General features: G+C 40.0%; 1 protein-coding gene and 1 pseudogene across 2 annotated transcripts; both read right to left on the reverse strand.

The window, feature by feature from the left end:
- Positions 1-3735: 3735 nt before the first annotated feature.
- Positions 3736-12376, reverse strand: LOC144653311 (uncharacterized; annotated as a pseudogene). Its single transcript, XR_013570718.1, has 5 exons — positions 11211-12376; positions 7589-8239; positions 6719-6975; positions 6122-6356; positions 3736-5679 (listed from the first exon to the last, which is right to left on the reverse strand). The product of XR_013570718.1 is annotated as an uncharacterized LOC144653311 (transcript).
- A 944-nt stretch (positions 12377-13320) lies between these two features.
- On the reverse strand, positions 13321-21761 carry LOC144653373 (uncharacterized). Its single transcript, XM_078513353.1, has 5 exons — positions 20719-21761; positions 18396-19046; positions 17143-17399; positions 15800-16034; positions 13321-14542 (listed from the first exon to the last, which is right to left on the reverse strand). Exons 1-5 carry the CDS (start codon positions 21611-21613, stop codon positions 14121-14123), a joined length of 2460 nt encoding a protein of 819 aa, XP_078369479.1. The 5' UTR covers positions 21614-21761; the 3' UTR covers positions 13321-14120.
- Positions 21762-22564: the final 803 nt, after the last annotated feature.

Raw genomic sequence — 22564 nt, forward strand, 5'->3', positions numbered from 1 at the left:
ACCATATTTTCCTCCCTCTTCTTTCTTTCATCCAAGCGATCAAGTAAACACAACTTTCAGTATAAATCTTTAATTAGAAAACTGCCTGTCTTCACGTAAAGCCAATGTTTTCCTATCCGAATTAAACCGATTTTGTGACTCAATAGACATTGCCTGTGTATTTACTTAAAAATATAGAGCTAACCCCATCATTGATCAAATTTGGGGTGAAGTATACGTATGTTAATCCCTTAGTTTTGCTAACTATAGTTTTTGAAAGGGCTTTTGGTGATTGAACTTTAGTGAAGTTTGTGGTTTGGTCTGTCAAAATTCAATGCTATTTTGAACTTTAGACGCCCATTTCCACTTGCCAATGGGTCTCATGAAAGACAATTATGAAAGCAAGTAATAAATAGTACAATTAATCTCCTAATTGCGACTTAGCACCGGGTTATTAAAAAGAAATATGAATAAAGGAATTACAATCGTAGCCGAAAATTAGTATTGTTTTATTATTGATCACACAAATTTAACGAAAAGCCGTTTTATATTTCCATTCTTTCAGAAGTACAAATTTGCCGGCCCGGATCAGGGCCCATTTCGGCGGATATTTCTAATTCGCGCCGCATAATGAAGTTCGGGCGGAAAGGTTCTAATGAACTTTGCGTAATTTGTGTTTAATTCATCGATGAGATTGAAATTTAAGCCGGTAAGAATGATCATTACAGAAACTAACACCAGGAAAAAGCAATTAAGGTGATTTTTTGGGCTTTATGCTTCTTAAAAATTCTGTTTGCTCCACAACGTCTGCTCTCTCTTTAGCGGAGCATGCGTGCAAGATTTTAGTTTGAAGCCACAAAATTTGTCAAAAAAGAAACTTCAGTGAATGTAAGAAAAATGTCATTTTTTTGTCAGATGTTTTCTGATTCTCACGCACTAATTCGATTTGTATTTCAAGCAGACGTTTGTATTCTTTTTGCTGCCTTATTACCGCGCTATGAAATGCATGAGCCTTGATCGATTTAACGCACTAGATTCTCAGCAGGGTATTATAAAAAAATACCAAATGCGTCATGGAGCGAAACACAATGGCCACGTTAGGTAAAATAACCTATTTTTACTGCGTCCAAGGAAAAGACGAATAGACACTTAACCTTTTTGTGTAACTTTTCAAAGGTGCTTATTCTGAAACAGAAGAAAGGCGTGTTTCATGTGTTCTCTATTCTTCATCGATGTTCAAATGTCGACGCAATCACAAAGAATCAAATATAAAAAGGTTTCAATAAGATGGATATCTTTCAGAGCTTTCATAAATAAGTGCGAGATCTTTAAAAATCGATTTAATAAAAACTTTAGAAAATAACCGATGATATTTGCAAGTGTTTCCTTGAACCCTATAACAACATTTCTACGAACTGTCAAATATTTTGAATGCTACGCAAAGATTTATGATTTTAAAGTTTATTGTTTTTTGCCCTTTCGCCGGGGACGCGCTATTTTGTCAATACTCAGGTGGCTGCGTCGGAGATCGAAGTGTGGACCTTTTCTTTTCCTTTTTTTATGTAGTTTCTTCACAATTTGAAACTATCTCTTCATTGCTATTACTCCGATGTGTTTGTGAAAGATGAAAACAAATAAACATTTTTTTCTAGTTGCTTAGAATGCAGGCTGATTCGGTACTTGAGCTACATTGCTTTTACAAGTACACGGGGTTTCGATTAATACAATGTATGAAATTTTCCTTTTTTGTCTATCCCGAATTTTCTTAGTTTTACGCTTTTTCCTTCGTTATTTTTAGACATTAGATACAAAGTCAAATATACTGATTACATATAGGTGCTTGGAACAACTCAAATATCCATCTCGAGGAAGTTCTGACAGTGCGGTAAAGGCTTCGATTTCGTAGCCATTACTCGAGGGAATTTTTAAAGCAAGAATTTAGTAACATCGGCATTTGCCTTCAGGTCGCCAAAAATAATGAATTGAAGAAACGAAAGATTTAAACATTCTCGCAAACGTACGTTTACTTAAATTACGTCCATATACATTCAAATAAGGCTATATCAAAGACGGGTTCAGAAGACGGGTTATTACTGTTCTTTTCCAGTTTATTACTTTTTCTTTTCGTAGAATCAGTAGATAAAGGTTTCACTGTATAACATGACCATGTCTTAGTTAACGTAACCAAAAACGCTTCGTTCCAAAGATGCGTCGAATTGCTGAACTTATCAATTAACTGGGCGTTAGCTACTATAGCGAAACGCATTCGGCGCACACGAATAACGAAAACTAACTATTCGTGGTTTTCCGGTACTAAATTCTTCATTTTTCGAGGTATGTGACACACAGTCCCCTTAAAAAGATCTCGTTTCTTATTCTTATTTTTTTAATTTACGAAGGTATTTCTTGTGATATACGATCGATTGTAACTTTCTTTAAACGGTAAACTGTTGCTTAATGTCCTCTGCCCACTTTCAGTTTACTTGTAGCAGGTTGTTTTGGTTGCGATCCCCAACTACAAAAGTCTAGTGCACAGTTTGAATTTGTTTTGCTAATTTCTTGTGTGTTATTTCACGCTGTGAGTTAAAACACCTTTGTTTGACGAACTTTAATGTCTGTAAATTTTTTTCTCCGTTCTATATAGTTTTCTCTCATATCCTTTCCGCTCTACACTGATAAAGTGCCAGTTTTCACACTAGACAAATACATCAATAAAAGCGCGTTTCGTTCAGGCAAAATAGACAAATAAGATTGATTGCCAAGCACAGAAAGATCGAGACAAAGGCAATTAGTACTGATCAAATTTTCACGTATAAAGTCAAAGAAATAAAAGGACATAGACTAATGCTACGAAAATTTCAATTTTCTTATTCATAGACATGTGCGCGCTTATTAATGCCGGGACGGGCGCATTTCCGTCCAATTCGCTGTTAGAGATAATCAGTGATTGCAAATGCTGCCAAAAGTCCAACTGTTCTACAAAGCAAGACAGAACCTCTAATTGAGTTATTCAGACTATTTACTACCCTTATTTGCTTCCAACAAAGGTAATTATCACTTGGCCGTTCGGGACAGGTGAAATTTGTTGTTGAAAAGAACAATAAGGAAGGCTTCAGATTAGCCCCCTACTAGCAATAAAACTTTTGAATTTAGAGATTGTGTTAGTTAATTGCTGTTTAATGACCCTTCGCAGGCTTCTGTTGTTTATATTTTTTCGCCAAGTATGATGGTGTCATATATTTTCTTGCTATTTATCTCTGTCGCCTATTGATGTCTTTTTTTGTTATCGAGAACCGTCAACAGTCTTCTATATTACAGGAAGGGATAATTACGTTAATTGACAACAAATAATAATTGTAATCAAACAAAAAAGAAGCCAAACGTCAAGACGAGCAACACCTAAAACGCCACCCAAATTTTGACATATCTTGTCTCGACCTAATTAGTAAGTACTGCCTCTTTGTCAAACCTGTCGTAACAAATCCCAGAATGTCTGTTTCTTGACACGGTATATACGATTTGATTTTGAGGATTTTAAGGAGAAAGTGATTTTACTTAGATTAATAGGCTCACATCGTGCACTTTCCATTTTTTTCCCTACTGCCGTTTTCTGTTCAATGTCTTTAATTGGCTATTAAGCGACTATTAATTGTGCATCGTATAAATTAGTATTTTTGCTGATTGCAATCACGAGTGTTCGTACTCATAGTTTTTTTTCTTGTAACTGATGATAGATGGTGTACAGTCAAACTGAAACACATTTTGCTGAATTTATTGTCATTTTTTTGAAAATTTTAACTTCTTTGAAACTAAAAATTTACTTTTCCTTAAAAGGAAAAAAAGCACAAAAATGTGACTGTTGATCATGCAAACGTTGTCACTCAAAGGATTCGATTCAAAGAAATAATATACCGTATTTGTTCATATAGGATATTGCTACCCTTTTCATACGTTTTTGCACTATTTTTCCATTACCTCTAAGGTTCTGGAAGGTCCCCCAAAAAACTTTTTTTTTTAGATTTTTTCTTTATTTTCAACATGTATATGGAAGGGGGGGGGGGGGAGGGAAATTGGAAAATAAGTGCTTCAAAATACTGAAAGGACAAGTCATTTGAAATAAGACCTTAAGTTGATCTTATGAATCTTATGATATATAAAGATATAAAATATAGAAAAATATTGTAAACTTCAAACTTTATATATTAACTTGCTCTATCGAAAGATACTTGTATCGTGATAATGCGACATGAAGTTTTTGCACGTAGAACCAAATTACAAGTAAAGCGCGTTTACACCACGTATCTTAGAAAAAATTATAAAAATCACTTCTCGTACATGCATCGACTTATTTCATTTTATGTCATGATCAGCGATACAATAAAAGTCCTATGCGATTTTTTTTTTCCTGAAGCGGTTTATGATATACCTAATCGAAGAAACGTTGATCCCGTAAAAAGCATAAACCATGAACGATATGACCCAATGGTATTCTCGGTAGACAGCCATGGCAAGCATAGTAATATTCTTTTTTTTATTTTTAAACAAGACATTTTCTTTCTTTGAGAGCCTTAGGAGCAAGCTAGGAGCATGATTTATGCAACCTGTCTTATTATCATACTTATTCTGTCAAAAACAACAATAATTTTTTCCGATTTCCCAGTTAACATTTGGGTCGCATCATTCATGGTTTATGCCTCCCATGGTTCAACGATTCTTCAATCAGGTATAACTAAAGAGTTAAACATCTTACATGCGACACCTTACAGTCGAACCTGGTGAATACGAACAGAGGCGTAACCAGAACACTCTGAACTTTTTTCTCCAGACCACGAAAAAGAGGGGAGCATTTTTGTCGATCAGGATGCCCTTATGCCAAACCAATTAAAACAGTGATTGCTCATGCAGGAACGAATTATGTTTTAAAAAGTCAGATCTTCCAAAAACAAAATTGAGTAACTAAATTTGTGTACGTTCAGTAAGGAATCGCAAAAACTAGAGTGTCCACAATACAGAGGTTTAGTTTATATTGTTAGTTTTGTTTCCTGGAGGTGCCCTGTCCATGAAGGGTTTGGCTGTGCGGAGTACTCGTAATCAAAACTGAATGCCACAAAAAATCAACTCAAGAGGTAGCCATATGTGTTACGTCAGTCAGTGTTTTTACTAATGTCACTTGTTATTTTCTGGATTAAAAATATAGATATAATTTTCAGAGGCTAATTTCTTATACAATGTATCTATTTCTTTCTCAGCGTGTATTTCCCCATCGTACCATTCCAGTTACTCATGGTGCTCGTGGTATGGACGAGGTTGCAATGGTTTAGCGGGTTTCTTAGCAATCGCATCCATCTCTTTAGAGGACACTGCGTCGCCTGGGTTCCCTGTGATGTATTCGCAGCCATCAGAACCTGGCTTGATGACGCAATCAGCAAACTTCTTTAGATGACTTTCTAGATAACTCAGCGGTGAAGATCCCTTGGGACAGGACCTGGTAGTGAAAGTCCTTTTCGCTGAATTCCTTGTTATCTCCTTCAATCTTCGCCTGGGTGTCGTTGCGCACTTGCCAAATCTTCAGCTGGCCAATCATGTACGCGGTAGCCTGGCCAGGAACGCTCTGGTAACGGGTGACGTCCTTCACGGCCTTGTCGGTTTTGTCCCAGGCCTTGTCGGCAAAGAGCTTCAACGCTTCCCAACGTTTCATTCCTTAAAAAAAGGTCACCAAAAAATCAAAAGTAAATTTGTGTGAGGTGAAGTGACAATACGGTTTAAAGTTGAATCCTTAGCAACAAAATTGTAGTTAAGGTAGCACCCAGACCCCTAAAAGAACTGACCCTGGTTGTATGAAGAGGGGGAAACATTATCTACCTGCAGATAGATCGCTCTCAAGAGCATAACACTTGTCCTCTGGGTTGAGATTTATTCAAGTAGGAAGATCGAACAACCGGGACTTGATATTGATGTTAGGTTGCGTCCTTTGGTTTAGCAACAAAATTGTAGTTTTAAAGGTAGCACCCGACCCCTAAAAGAACTAGGCCTGGTTGCTCGAAAAGATAAAACACTATCCACCTGCAGATAGACAAACGCTTGTCCACTGGACAACCGGGACCTGATATTGATATTAAATCTCAGTAAAATTCTAACAAACCTTTGTAATGAAGGCCAGTGTCCATCATCAGACGCAATGCCCGCCATATTTGCCACTTGAGCATTCCATACAACTGCAGTGGGTTGTCTTTGTATGTGTCTGTTTCTTCAGCGATCAGCGGGTTCTCCGCGTATAGTGCCCAGCCCTCTGTAAACGCAGTGTAGTACGAGGCACCGTTCAACCAACTTATAACACCTCCACAGCTGTCACCGAACAATTCCGTAAATCCCTGGACCTAAGAGGAAAAGTCATGTCCGCAAAAAAATAAAATAAAAAAAAAAATAAAAAAGAGCTAGTGAACGATCTGTTCAGAAACTGGATATGCTAGTTAATTCCACCTTTGTCTGGAGATAAGGTTAAAAAAGGAAGAGGTTACCATTCACGAGCTCCTACGGGCTTCGTATTTTTAATTTTTTTCATCTTTTCTACGTTTTATCTCTTTGTCATTTCCATTGGAACTTCACGTGCCTTTTCCAACTTTACCAATGATTTAAAATGGGCAACGGATCCGTTTAGCTCACTATTAGTAGTTATTTCGGGAAATCAGTTACCAATAGCATTTATCTTTTGTCGCTGAGCAGTTTTCAAGTAACTTACCTGTGTGTGGTGCCCAGGCCTTGCCTCGTGTGCACCGACGGAGATAGCATTGTATCTGGGCCCCATGTCCTTCAAATAGAACGGTAGCCTGTACCTTGCATTCCTTGTACAGTCTTTGTTACTGGATTGGTAGCTCTGGGAACCAGTCCCAGGGTTAAAATTCGCAACCAGCAAGACTGGACAGTTGGGGGTGCTCTGGCGTTTGCCAGTAAAATGAAACATGTGATTGGTCTTCGGAGCAAGATCACTCAAGACAGCTAAACCAAGAAAGAAAGGCATCACATCGGTTACAAATTAGCACAAATACAACACTTATTCCCAACGTCATCAAGAGCAAATCAAGATGGCGGACAGACGAATGAAGATAGAGAAAGGAGGGACTACAAAACTATCCCAAGAAGTCAAACACTAGAAAATTATTAACGTGCTGACTTGATCAAAGGAAATAGCAAGTCTATTTATCTTCAACCCAATTCATTACTTCTTCCCATCCAACCAAATGGCCTCAAGACGCAAAGGATGGTGGGCGCAGTTCCGTACTCCGTGAGTAACATGAGATCTGCTGGGTTGGGAGCTCTCGTCGGATAACACTCCATATAACAGCTGAATGACAACAAAAAGGGAGGAAGGCACACAGGGCCAGGGCCCAACGACCGGCCAACTACGGCAGCGGATGCGACTGGACGTCCACCCCCCGGATGAAAGCAGCCCAGTACAGCGTTGAACTGCAACATTAAATTCGAAGGCACCCAATTCATAAACCTGGGTCGAAAGGCACCGTGAGTGGAAAGGGTCTTACCCAAGAACACAAACGTAACAACTCAGCAAACATCTCATTCGGTTTTCGCAGATAACAGGCGATATACTTACATTTAACATACTCAAACCACGTCAACATAGCTTTGTATCGCTTCGGACAGTAAATCTTTGCCTGCTCCATACTTGTGCACTTAGCAAATGCATCTTTGTTACTTTCATTTTCCGGGATTTTCTCGTCGTTAAAAAACATGCTCTGTTCTTCCAAACGCTTCTTGAACAATTCTACTGCCTGGTTTTCGTCCTGCTTGCCTGTTATTTTCTTGGCGATTTCAACGGCTCTCGGATAAAGCTGATTAAGCATTTTCTCCCCCAGGTCATATACCTGATCTGGCGTCATTTGATTGGTTGTGAAGTAGGGTAATATCATTTCGTAGGCTTTTGTTCCATTTAAGGGTTCCCCACTTGGGAGTTTTCCAGTCGTTTTGACTCCTGTGTTATTCCCGTTTTTATAAATGTACTTCAGAGGTAGTGTGGCAAGACCGCTGGAGATGTTGCTGGGTACGCAATACTGAGAATGATTGAACTCCAGGTATTTCAGCAAGCTGTCCAGCGGTTTCCCCACGTACTCAACTAAGGCGTCATTTATGGATATTCGAACGGACTCTTTATGTTCCTTCTGCCACGCTTCGGCAGCGTCTTTCTGGAGGTCAGCCAACCATTTTGGATCAAGCATTTCTTGCGTGTATGATTCGTTTAAAACGCCTATCAAAATACGGTAATAGTACTCAATTAACACCCTTAAAAATTTCACAATTTTTGATAGACGATGTAAAAAGAGTCTTTTCTTTATTCACCCACCGTGCCACCCAATTCTTTCCACGCGAGAAAGACGACTGAAATTAGCCTCGAAAAATTCTATTGTTACTAGTACTGATGACGTCAGAGATCCATTTAGTTGATTATGGCGAATTTCCTCAAACCTGCAGGGAATTAAGGAGGTTGTATTAAGCTTACCAAGTCTCGGACCTGATGAGTTGAATACAACTACAGTCAACTCTCTCAAGACGGACACCGTCGGGACCGGCCCCAACTGTCCGCTATAGAGCTGTCCGCCTATAGAGAGTCGAGGACGGACACAGATGAGACGAAAAGCTAAACGGCTAGCAAAACGAAACACGTCTGGAGCGCACGAGCACCTAAAAGGGAACAAAAATAAACAGAGACGACTTGTTGTTAATAACAAACGGTGATACTGTAAGTAGAAAACTAAATCTACAAGTAAGAAAAGTAAGCGTAGCGGATGTTTTGGTAAATTGGTATTTAAAGGCGCTGACCTGCTATGTATATGTCGATAACAAGTTTTGAAGTATTACGAAAAATAACTTTTAGTGCCTGTCGTTGGCGGTTTCAAAGTGTCCGTTGTCCGTCTTAGAGAGGTGTCCGTCTACAGAGAGTTTTTACAGTAAAAGAGAAAGGAGGGACCAAACCAGGTGTCCGTCTTATGGAGGTGTCGTTTATAGAGGTGTCCGTTAAGAGAGACTTGACTGTATAACGATTCCCGGCAGTCACATCTCATACAGAGAATTGACCATTACTCGAGAAAATTCAAAATAGTGCGACTACCAATAAGATACACTACTACTGTACCACCAGTTCACCACTTGCCTCGCGCGGAGAAAGATTTGACGTAGCCGAGCGTGCAAAGCACACGCTTGTTTAGCCCGGCTATAATGTTTTGACTCGCAACATTTATCCGAATAATCTACTACTTACAACATAGCTTGCATACTCAGTATACAAACGTGCACCATACTATAACATTGTCCAGAAAAAATAAATTCTCGCGCAAAAAAAAAAATTCAGGCGAAGCGATCGATTTGCCTTGTTTTTTTTCCAGTCTATTTTTTCTGGCAGCGTTCACAATTGACGCGATTCATTCAAACGTTTAAGTGACATCAAGCAATTAAGCAGTTGCTAAAAGAACTAACAACAGAGTTTTGGTATCCATCTGACAAGCATTGCATTCTCTGCCTTATTTTTTTGTTTGATTAACCTGTTGCTGTTTCGTCTTTACGTTTTGTTTTCCTTTAGTTTTCATAAATGACGCAGGAATTTAGCTTAGGAATATCTCTTATTCTTTTTCACAGTAACATTTTGAGAAACCGAATGCTCATAAATTTAAAACTTGGGAGGAGATAATGATTCTAACATGAGTCTGTAGGATATATAATGCGTGTCTAGCAGGCACTGCAGTTTGTGACAGATCTCCCTCTTTTTCTCCCGCGTACCCTCTTCCGCATCCAAGCCCCGCCCCTTAAACCGCAGTTACACAATCCATTGACTTTTATAGACGAAAATAAAACCAGTTTAGAAATTGAAAAAACAAAGAGTTAAATAGTAGATGACCAATTGATATCTCTAGTATTCACCTATCTAATGACCTCTTTTCTTTGACTAATCTCTCACGTCAAATTTTTATCGTCTTATACCTCAAGTCTGTTTATCTTTCTTTGGGTCAGTTAACCTGATAAATTAAAACTGACGGCTTATTCTTTGATCTATTTTATTTTTTGAATCGACTGACGTACATCCTTGCCGAACTTGCTAACAGACGATCTTTCGGAACTGAATTACAAGCTTCGCAATCTTTTTTCCCGTATATAACCTTCAGCATGTACGGTCAAACCATTTTAATACAGGACAACAAAGGGATTTGGGGGGAGGAGGGGGGGGGGGGAGCGTCCGTATTAGGAAGGTGTCCATATTACAGAGAGGAGTTTAAGAGGCGGGCCGAGCGGAGCCACAACACGAAAGGACCAGCCGAGGGAGGGCGGGGGCGACGGGGCGACGACGGGGCGCACACCGGAGAGGACACCGCGAGACGGCGCGAAGGGAGGCGGAACACGACAAGAGGAAGAGACGAGAACAAGGCCGGCCGGACAACGAGAGAGGGACGAGGACAGGGAAAGCGAGCGAGGGAGAGACGCGAGAGAAGAAACGGACAGAAGAGGGAGAAGCAGCGCCGCGAACCGAGAGAGCGAAGAGCGAAAGAGAGAGGGCCGAGACAGGGAAGCGGAGAGGAGGAGCGAGGACAGGACCCACGGCCAACGGAAGGGAGACACGCAGGCCGCCACGCAGCACACGCGGCGCGCGCGACGAGGGAGAAAGAACACGACAGACCACAAAAGGAGACGAAGCCAAACACCAAAGCAGGCGAAGAGAGGAGAGAGAGAAGAGGGCAACAGGAAAAAGAGACAGCGCAAAGAGAGAAGCGAGAGAGAAGGAGGGAGGGAGGGAGAAGAAGAAGAGGGGGAGAGAGGGAGAAGGGGGGGCGGGCCAGGAGAGACGGGGGCGGGGAGCCAGGTTATGAATTTTGGTCTCTTTCTGACCAAGTGAAAAGTTTATAATAGGGATGTGTCCATGTTAAGTGGTGTCCGTGAGGAGAGGCTCGACTGTATTAGTATAAAAGCCCTGCCCCCTGATACTCAAAGTCACGCAATCCGCTGATGATCTCTGATATTAATAAAAATTAAACATGCAATTATTCACAATTGTAAATTTCACATCAAAATATTTCTCCAGAGAACTTGAGACTACGAATATTTTACAAATTTCAAAAATAAACTGTTTGACCAATAATGGCAGGCCGCAATAATAAAAGAAGGACATTGCTAGCGATAGGTAGCTGTATGCAAAACATTGCAAGGTCAAGAAAATATGAACATATACATACCCTGCGGCCCATGTTGTCCAACATTGAAAATACCTCCTCTGAATGGAATACAGTCCGTCTTGGCAATCTTCCTCCGGACGAACAAAGCCAGCTTTTACACCATACTTAACATTTTCGATGTACTGCATCAAAGAATCGTTTAACCGTTTCAGGTGGTTTATTACAAAGTTTACGTCGTCCACAGTCTTGGGTCGAATTCCCCACGACTTGTAAGTAAAATGAGCCTTGATATCGTACCCCACACTGCATATCGGCTGCCAGCAGAATTTATTCGGACCCAGCATCCAGTCCCCGGCGTAGTAATTCTCGTCGTACGGCGCGCCAAAGTTACTCTGAAGAAAGTGCTTCACTTGCGCTATTGCCTTAATTTCGCGCGGCTTCATTTTAGCGCTGTCCACTTTCTTATCGAGTTCCTGAGCTTCGTCGTAGAGCGCTCGAGCAGCGTCGGTCCTGGCACGAATGGCGTTTGGATGCGCGTTGTACGGACTGAAATCCTGGCGAATCGTCGTTGGCGTCGAATCAGGATCGTAGACCGCGTTGTTAGGATTCATTTTGTAATATGTGGTTTTCACCTTTCGAAGAAATTCGTCCAACCCCACGCGTTGAGCTTCATCAGAATAGTTGCAAGGACCGGGGGTCGCAGTTGGAGCGAGTGTAGATGTTGAAACGCGCATCGTTGTTGGCGGAACCGAGGCCGTTGTTTGCTCTTCCTGCCCGCCTTGTTTGGAAGTGCCACCTGTCGATTTCTCCACACTCTTCTTGTCGGCTGCTGCCATTGCAATCAAGACGATTCCCACAATTAAGAAGATGATTCCAACAGCTAACACAACAAGTGTTAGTATTCTCTCTTTTGATGGCCCTCTTCCAAACTTGATGTTCGAAGAATCGTCAATCATCATTTTTTCCGTGCTTTTAGAGGCCTCCATAATTGGTAAAGCAGTTCACAATCGCAAGGTGTTTCAATATATCCGGACCTGTACGATCAGTTTCAGGGATTCCTTGTGGCTTAAAACTGCCACCTCCTTCGAAACTTTGATACGGGTCAGAAAAGTGATACCACAATAGCAACGAAACAATGTAATCACTGTTACATAGGGGTATCACTGTTACACTTCAGTTTATGTAACGTCTCGTGTAACGTATCGATAAATGCGTGACGATCATGGACATGAAAGTTCTGCCAAGAAAAACATTTCTTTTTCATACCGCAATGTCAAAAATTTAGCTGCATATATCTATCGAATTCTTCCTTCGGCTGACTACTTGTATCGTAGACGGGCCGATCAAATACAACAAAATCGTGACAAAGATATTAAGAAAAATAAATAAGAAAAAAATCAATCATTGTTCAGGCTAGTTTGTCAATAAGCACTTGGAAGCCCTTGAAAAAGTATTTGGCAAATTTCAGATGTGGTCAGTGCCCCAAACGACTCAAGCATTTACCCTCTTGAAAAGCAAGAACTCGTGTATATAAGCTTAACTTGGGCTTTTATACAGTTGTATCCACAGTATAATCTTAGCAAGTATCCTTTATTTTTGAGGAAACTAAAAAAAAAGAAAAGAAAATTTCAATTTCAGATTTCATTTTCCAAAAAAAAAAACCCGTGATTTCCCTTGTCCAGGCGATCACATCCCCTTCTCCCCCTGTACCCCTCCCAGGAAAAGGAAAAAATAAAAAAAGTTTACAACCCACCAGTTCATTGCTTGTTTGATTGTTTGTTGCTCGTTGTGCCAGTTCGTGAGTCGTTTTGGTTTGCGTAGTAAACTAAGGAAAACTAGGTGGAATATTCTTTCAAAGAATGGACCAACGTCAGATGAATCAGTTGCGAAAGGTACGCAGAAAACTTCAGGTCTGGAGGCCGGCACGTTTCCCGAATAAACGCAAAAATGAATTAAGTTTTTCAAATGGCATATTCATTGAGAATTATTGCCAACCTCTAGATTTCACTTTACCAGATCAGAAGAACACATTTTTTTTTTAAAAAAGTGGCAGAAGTTACATATTTTTCCATTTGCTTATCAAGGCTCTATTCAGGTGATCGTTGTTACGCGTCGAAGTACTGTTATAACGTAGGGGAAGAGGGAATGGATGAAAATAAAGAACAGACACTTGAAATTAGAATTTTAGTTGATCTCTTGAATATTCTCATACATAAAGATATAAAATATATAAAAAACGTTTTCAACTTCAATCTATATATATCACCTGGCTCTATCACCAAATGTGGTACGAAAGATACATGTAATCGTGATAATGCGACACGAAGGTTTCTGTACGTAGAACCAAACTTAAGTACTGAAGCGGGTTTATACTGCGTGACTAAGAAATAATTATAAAAATCACTATTCGTATATGCATCTACTCATCTAACGATCAGCAGTACCGTAAAATTAAAGTACTATGCAATTTTCTTCTGAAGGATGTGTAGGATAATTAAAACGTTAAAATATCTTACAAGCAATACCTTACAGTTGAACGTGGTTAATACTGACAGGAGAGGAACAAAAAAGATGTGAATGTTAACCTTTTTTAGTCCACGAAACATGAAAATAGCATTTTTATCGATCAGGGTATCTCTATGCCAAACCAATTTAACAACTAATGAAAGAACGCAGGGAATTGCGTTTTAAAAAAGTCAGACCTAAGTTCAGTCTTGCCCTTGCAAAATGTAGAGTGTTAAAATTACAGAAGTTTAGTTTAGCCTCATCCATGGGTTTGACGGTACTTAGTGCATGCATGTAATCAAAATTGAATGCCGCAAAATAATCAAATCAAGTGGCAGCCAGTTATGTCAGTATTTCTACAATGTCACTTGTTATTTCTCAGATTAAAATATAACTGTAACTTTCAAAGGCTAATTTGTTATATCTATTTCTCCTTTTGCGTGGATTTCTATCGTGCCAGTCCAGTTACTCATGGTGCTCGTGGTATGGACGAGGTTGAAATGGTTTAGCGGGTTTCTTAGCAATCGCATCTGACTTTTTAGAGGATACCGCGTCGTCTGGTTTCCCTGTGATGTATTCGCAGCCGTCGGAACCTGGCTTGATGACGCAATCAGCAAACTTCTTTAGATGACTTTCAAGATAACTCAGCGGCGAAGACCCCTGGGACAGGACCTGGTAGTGAAAGTCCTTTTCGCTGAATTTCTTTTTTCCTTCTTCGATCGTCGCCTGGGTGTCGTTGCGCACTTGCCAAATCTTCAGCTGGCCAATCATGTACGCGGTTGCCTGACCGGGATCGCTCTGGTAACGGGTGACGTCCTTCACGGCCTTGTCGGTTTTGTCCCAGGCCTTGTCGGCAAAGAGCTTCAAAGCCTCCCATCGTTTCATTCCTGGAAAGCAAGGTCATAAAAATTCAAATGTAAATGTATGCGAGGTGAAGTGACATTATGGTCAGTAGTGCGTCGCTCTCAAGTTTCTAGCTCTGACTACTAAAGCTCAGGAAATGAAGGTTTCGAAACGTTCCGGAAATTTCCACTCGACACAAAAAATCCCGTTCCTTCTCCTCCTCCTCCTGCTGCTGCTACTGCTGGTGATATTGCTGCTGCTGTTGCTGGTGATATTGCTGCTGCTATTGCTGTTGATATTGCTGCTGCTACTGCTGGTGATATTGCTGCTGCTATTGCTGGTGATATTGCTGCTGCTATTGCTGGTGATATTGCTGCTGCTCCTCCTCCTCCTGCAGCTGCTACTTACCAAAACATTATCTTAACCTTTTTACCCAGGATCTGCATATTAACTCTCCTTACTGACGAACATAATTTTTTTTCAAACTTAGTTTAGAGATTTTGGTGTTACATCAGACAATATCTCCTAGTTAATGATTTTCGTTATTCTCGTCACTTGTCTGTGTGACAATGTATGATAATGTATGAAGAATGTATGAAGATAATGTATGAAGAATGTATGAAGATAATGTATGAAGAATGTATGAAGATAATGTTAGTGATAATGTATGAAGAAATAGGCCATTTCCAAGTTACCGTTTGCCTCTGTTTCAAAACAAGTAGACGCGTGAAACCATTCAATTGAAAATGAGTTTGTATTTGCATGAAAATGGACCTGTAGGTGAAACTCATTTTCATATGAATGGTTTAGCACGCAGACTCGTTTTGAGACAGATGCAAACGGTATGGAAATGTGAAATTTTTCTTTATTTTTTTTTTTTTTTTTTTTTTTTTTTTTCCTTTTTTTTTTTTTTTTTTTTTTTTTTTTTTTTTTTTTTAATTTTTTTTTTTTTTTTTTTTTTTTTTTTTTTTTTTTTTTTTTATTAATATATTATAAAAAAAAAAATAATAAAAAAAAAAAAAAAAAAAAAAAAAAAAAAAAAAAAAAAAAACTCGGAAATGGCTATTACATATTGATTACTCCTGGGAGTGAAAGGGTTAAGTTGCATCATTTGCAACAAATTGAAGTTAAGGTACCGGTAGCACCCGACCCCTAAAAGAACCAGCCCTGGTTGACTCGACAAGAGGAAAACACTATCCACCTGCAGAGAGACAAACGCTTGTCCACTGGGTTGTGATTTATTTTAGTTTGAAGATTAAAAACCCGGGACCTATATTGATTAGAATTTGACATTTACAAACCTTTGTAATGAAGGCCAGTGTCCATCATCAGACGTAATGCCCGCCATATTTGCCACTTTAGCATTCCATAAAGTTGCAGTGGGTTGTCTTTGTAAGTGTCTGTTTCTTCAGCGATTAGCGGATTCTCTGCGTATAGTGCCCAGCCCTCTGTAAACGCGGTGTAGTACGAGGCACCGTTCAACCAACTTATAACACCTTCACAGCTATCACCAAACAATTCTGTAAATCCCTGGACCTAAGAAGAGAAGGTAAAATTAAAGTCTACGTTGGAGCCTAGTGGCCCATCAGGCCAGAGATAATCCCAGTTTGTATAGCATATGGGGACTCTAATATCAAAGATTGGAACAGAAGTCTATCCTAATGTAAAAAACGTAACATTACATGGTATGACTCCTGATTATCTGAGATCAAGATTCGTATATCGTGACGATGTTAGTGCTTATCGTTTAAGGAATACCGAAAACAAATTAGTTCTTCCACAACCTCGAACTGATTATCTCAAGAAAAGTTTTTCGTACATCGGAGCTCAGTTGTGGAACAACTTACCTGTAGACCTAAGACAAGCATCTTCACTGGCCGATTTCAAATCTAAATTAAGTCGGCACAGTTTAAAGTAATATCTAAATTTTAAGTAAATTTTAGACACGGCCTCCATGAAAAGCAGACTTTTCTTTTGTTATTTTGAATTTGTTGTTAAATTTTATTTCAGTTGGAAGATTAAAAACCCGGGACCTGAATTTGTTATTAAATTTTTGTAGTTAGTTAGATAGGTAGATAGTCCAGTAACTTAATTGACTGATGGAAAAACCGTGTATAAATTAAGTTACCTTATCTTATCTTATCTAAGGGTATTTTAATTCCTCGCAGGGTCACCCCCCCCCCCCCCCCCCCCCTCAGCATTATATTCGCCGGTAGTCATTTTTATGCCTGGGTGGTGAAAGACAGTGTGAAGAGTAAAGTGTCCAAAAACACAAAACAGTGACCCGGTCCAGGGCTCGAATCCGACCATTTGTTCCGGAGCCAGCATATTCACCATTAAGCCACCGCGCCTCTCTAACAACAAGACAACAGGTGCATAAAACACTAGCCCACGAACTGTACAAAAAGTAGTAAGTGAGTATCCAAAACAAGTAACAAAATATGGCTGGAACATTCGAAGAGGATACCATTCGTGAGCTCCAGCAAGCATGCCATCGTATGTTTAAGAATTTAAATATCAGTTTTGTATGTTATTCAGGCTTTGTAGTTTATCGCTCACTATAGTTATTTCGGGTGCCCAGTTACCAAAATGTAAATATTTGGTACAAAATATATTGTTGCTTAGCAATTTTAAGGTTACTTACCTGTGTGTGGTGCCCAGGCCTTGCCTCGTGTGCACCCACGGAGATAGCATTGTATCTTGGCCCCATGTCCTTCAAATAGAACGGTAGCCTGTACCTTGCATTCCTTGTACAGTCTTTGTCACTGGATTGGTAGCTCTGGGAGCCAGTCCCCGGGTTAAAATTCGCTACCAGCAAGACTGGACAGTTGGGGGTGCTCTGGTCTTTACCGGTAAAATGAAACATGTGATTGGTCTTCGGAGCAAGATCACTCAAGACAGCTAAACCAAGAGAGAAAGGCATCACAACGGTTAACAAATTACAGCAGTTTGCCCCTAGCACAAACACGTCAGTACAGTAATCCGAGGGCCGCTTGTTTGTTAGTTTTTACTGTTTGCCGTTACCCTCTTTTAATGAAGTTGATTGATTGAACGTTAACCTCGTTCCCAAGGTCTATCAAGTGCTTGAATCCAAGATAGCGCGCACGCCCTCTTGAATGAAGCTTTGTTTCTAAAGAAGGTATTAACAATACAAGTCTATCCCAGGTCAAACATGAACTCCAAAAAAAACAGTTTTCATAAAAAATCTAAAGAATTTTCCTTTTTTCTTTCCAGATCGTTACCACCTGGCTTTTCTTTACCTTATCGCTTAACCAGGATTTTAAGGGTTCCTCGAGAGTAAATATAATTTCAGATGTTGCAGAACGACGCCAGCGTTATTACTTGCCCTTAAAAGGAATTCTTTTGCAAAGTTTATTTTTTTTTAACTCCGTTGCAGTACAATTCCTTGAGTTCTTGCAGGGTTAGGATTAGATCTTGCCGGATGGCGACGCTTGTCCACCGCAGCATTAAAATTCGCAGGCACCCATTCATATACCTAGGTGGAGAGGGGCACTCTGAGTGAAAAGTGTCTAACCAAAGAACCACAAGCGTAATCAACTAAGCAATCATCTCCTATTCGGTTTTCGCAAATAACAGTCGTCATTAAAAACTAGCAATGGTATATTGCAATTCCTGAGTTTTGATTGGTTAACAGGCAATGGTATATGAGCTCATATACCATTGACCATAAAAACGGAGGTATACGCGTCAACGAGAGCAGCCCTGTCGGGGAGATCAAATATCGCAATTCTTTGCGTGTTTTTAATAAAACAATTATTCCACTCGCGCGTGTCGGATATGAGATAGTTTTAGCCAACTCGGCGCTACGCACCTCGTTGGCTATCTACCATCTCATATCCAACTCGCGCTTGTGGAATAATTGTTAAATATACTTACTGTTAACATAGTCAAACCACGTCAACATGGCTTTGTATCGCTTAGGACAGTAAATCTTCGCCTGCTCCATACTTGTGCATTTAGCAAATGCATCTTTGTTACTCTCATTTTCCGGGATTTTCTCGTCGTTGAAAAACATGCTCTGTTCTTCCAAACGCTTCTTGAACAATTCTACTGCCTGGTTTTCGTCCTGTTCGCCTGTAATTTTCTTGGCAATTTCAACCGCTCTCGGATATAGCTGATTCAGCATTTTCTCCCCCAGGTCATATACCTGATCTGGCGTCATCTGATTGGTTGTGAAGTAGGGCAATATCATTTCGTAGGCTTTTCTTCCACTTAATGGTTCCCCACTTGGGAGTTGTCCAGTCGTTTTTATTCCTGTATTTTTCCCGTTCTTATAAATGTGCTGCAGAGGTAGTGTGGCAAGGCCGCTGGAGATGTTACTCGGCACGCAATACTGAGAATGATTAAACTCCAGGTAGTTCAGCAAGCTGTCCAGCGGTTTCCCCACGTACTCAACAAGGGCTTCATTTATGGATGTTCGTACAGACTCTTTGTGTTCTCGCTCCCACGCTTCGGCAGCGTCTTTCTGGAGGTCAGCCAACCACTTTGGATCAAGCATTTCTTTCGTGTATGATTCATTTAAAACGCCTATAAAAATGAAAAAAAGAGTGGATGTGTTGATGCAACTGCCAAGATCCCCTGCAGTCCGTCTTATAGAGGGAATAGGCCATTACATGAGCATTTTTTCTGGACAATGTTATAATTATCGATTCTTTCTCGGGTTACTAGGTGAATGATACTCCGGCTTTGCATTCTTAATCTTATGATCTTCATTTTGTTTGATTAACCTGTCATGTCACACTCTTGTTACACTCTGGCATCTAAGTCTGTTTCTTTGTTTTTCTTTCGTCTTAATAAACAGCTCAGGAATTAAGCTGAGGAATTACTCTAATTCTTTTAAGCAAAAAAAAACGCTCATAATTTTGTAATAAAACCCACAGGAGATACAATTCGTACAATGTATCTTATAGGCCCTACAGTTTGTTAAGACTGGTTCTCATATGATCGCCCCGATCGTCTCTGTCGCTTCTGTCGTTTGCAAAGTCTGAGGTGATTGGAGCAAGCAAACTTTTTGAAGCGACAGAGGCGACAGAGACGATCGGGGCGATCATATGAGAACCAGCCCTTACAGAACCTCCTCCCCTTCAATTTCTCCTTCGTATTCTCTTCCGCATCCAAGCCCCGCCCCTTAAACCGCAGATACACAATCCATTGTGTTGACTCTTTAATACCAGTCGATCGGCAGACTTTTATAGACGAAAAATTAATACCAGATTAGAAATCGAAACAACAAAGAGCAAAATCGTACAGGTAGATGATCAGTTGATATACCTTGCATTTAACTTATCTTATGATCTTTTTTGTTTGACTTACTGGTATCTCTCAGTCACGTCAGGTTTTATCGCCTTTTACCAGAAGTCTGTTTATATTTCTTTGGTTCGGTTTACCTAATAAATTATTTCTGACTTATTCTTAGTTCTGTTGTAAGTTTCCTGCGCAGCGTATACTCTTGAGACATTAAAAACTGTAAAATGCAATGCTGTGAAACTTTGAATAATTCTTAGCGTAATGCTACCTTAACTCCGTACCGAATTTGTGAGCGGACAATCTTCCATACCAGACCCCCTACCCCAATTCACTTCCCTTGTACCTTTTCAGTATGCACAAATGAAACTCTCTATTTCGGACACCAAAGGGACAGGGGAAAGCGTTCGTATTATGAAAGTTTCTGTATTACAGAGTGGAGTTTCTTTGAATAAAATTTTGAACTATTTCGGACAAAGAGAAAAGTCCATAATAGTGAGGTGTCCGTAAGGATTAAGAAAAGCCCCGCCCCCTGATACTCAAAATCACGCAATCCGCTGATGACCCCGGGTTTGGAAGCAAATTTAAAATGCAGTTACCCGCTTTTTAGCGCAAGTGAGTGCGGCAGTCCCCAAATTTCACCAGTAAAATAATTCTCTAGCGTACATGAGCCTGCGAATATTAAAGAAATAAAATTTCAACGAATAACTTTTTTCACTAATGGAAGCTTGTCATAAAGGGAAGGACATTGATAGGTAGATGTATGCAAATATCTCTTTTAATTTTTTTCCCTACATTGTAAAAGTAAGGCTGTATCATGTAGGAAGCTATACAGCTTGGGCACATGCAATTACTGTATTATTTAATACACTGCCATTCTTGAAAATTTTTATGGATGATATCTTGTGCAGTGAAAGGGTACAATAATTTCTAAAGGTCAACTAAATACACATACCCTCCGGTCCATTTTGTGCAACGTTGAAATATTTGCGTTGAATGGAATACAGTCCGTCTTGGCAATCTTCCTCCGGACGAACAAAGCCAGCTTTTACACCGTACTTAACATTTTCGATGTACTGCATCAAAGAATCGTTTAACTGTTTCAGGTGGTCTATTACAAAGTTCACGTCGTCCACAGTCTTGGGTCGGATTCCCCACGACTTGTATGTAAAATGAGCATTGATGTCGCTCCCCACGCCGCATATCGGTTGCCAGCAGAATTTATTTGGGCCCAGCATCCAGTCCCCGGCGTAGTAATTCTCGTCGTACGGCGCGCCAAAGTTGCTCTGCAGAAAGTGCTTCACTTGCGCTATTGCCTTAATTTCGCGCGGCTTCATTTTGGCGCTGTCCGCTTTCTTATCGAGTTCCTGAGCTTCGTTGTAGAGCGCTCGAGCAGCGTCGGTCCTGGCACGAATGGCGTCTGGATGCGCGTTGTACGGACTGAAATCCTGGCGAATCGTCGTTGGTGTCGAATCAGGATCGTACACCGCGTTGTTAGGATTCATTTTGTAATATGTGGTTTTCACTTTTCGAAGGAATTCGTCCAATCCCACGCGTTGAGCTTCGTCGGAATAATTGCAAGGACCCGATTGTTCGATTGGAGCTTTCGTGCCGGGAGTCTTTTCGCAATCTCTGGCTTTGGAGAGTAACGCGCCACCAGTTATTACAAGAATCACTCCTACAAGGCACAACACTGCTGCAACTCCTATAGCGATGTAATACGGCATTTTGGAGGGCGGTTGTACCTCTTTCAAAACGTAGTAGTTCTTAGGAGACTCCATGTTTGCTCGTCTACACACAGTAAACAATATGGTGGTTCTAATTATTCCACTAAATATTATGCGTGACATATTCAATAGGCTAGTGAAATATTAACAGCGTGATTCAATATTTAATATCAATAGTTGAGTTTCGTTTCCTTTTGTTACAATTGTTTCGCCAAACAACCGTATCATGTCGACCACCTGTGCTCCAACTTAACTCGGATCCTGAATGACTGATACATAACATTTTAACGAACAGGTTTGTATTAATATTTTTTTTACGTCTTCTAAATATTATCGTAATAGTAATGAGACAGAGAGCTTGTGTGTTTATTTTTGTTTCAAAACCCTTAAGGCTTATTTCCGGATATAGGGCCAAGGGCTTATATCTGAAAATTACTGGGCTAGTATTTTAAGCGGGATTTATTTTAAAGTTTAGCTCCATAAGAAAAGCGCATGGTAAAACTCTGGAAGGTTACGATCAGAAACACAAAATATTTTTGCCGACATTGCTACTAATCAGAAGCCACCGGAACGTTTTTCAGGTAGTGATACTGCATAAATATTATAATGAAGCCCATGGACTAATATTCGAGCGCGGCGGGGGAAGATTTTTTCGTGTTTTTCAAGATTTCATGTCACTTTTCAAGATTTTATGTATTTTTTCAAGATTTCATGTAACTTTTCAAGATTTTATGTATTTTTTCAAGATTTCATGTAACTTTTCAAGATTTTAACGCATGATACTCATCGTACACCGTAAGGACATGTATTTTTATTTTGTACCAGTTTTCTAAAAAAAAAACATGCCAGTCTTATCCTTTCCACTGCCACCTTGTGAACAGCCTAAGAAGACGACAAAAGAGAAAGAAAAAATGTGTATGTACCGGTACCAAAGCTATTTTAGATCAAAAAGGAAAAATCAAACCAGAAAGACTTTACTTTATGCTCTGTCCCTCGCCGAGCCTGCTTTGCTTTTGTTACAGCAAGGCATCAGAACGTCTACTTCCACTCACGGCTGGATGCCAAGAACCTTCT

Source organism: Oculina patagonica, chromosome 1 (assembly GCF_052425735.1).
Source record: "Oculina patagonica isolate OP01 chromosome 1, crgOcupat, whole genome shotgun sequence".
Classification (NCBI taxonomy): domain Eukaryota; kingdom Metazoa; phylum Cnidaria; class Anthozoa; order Scleractinia; family Oculinidae; genus Oculina; species Oculina patagonica.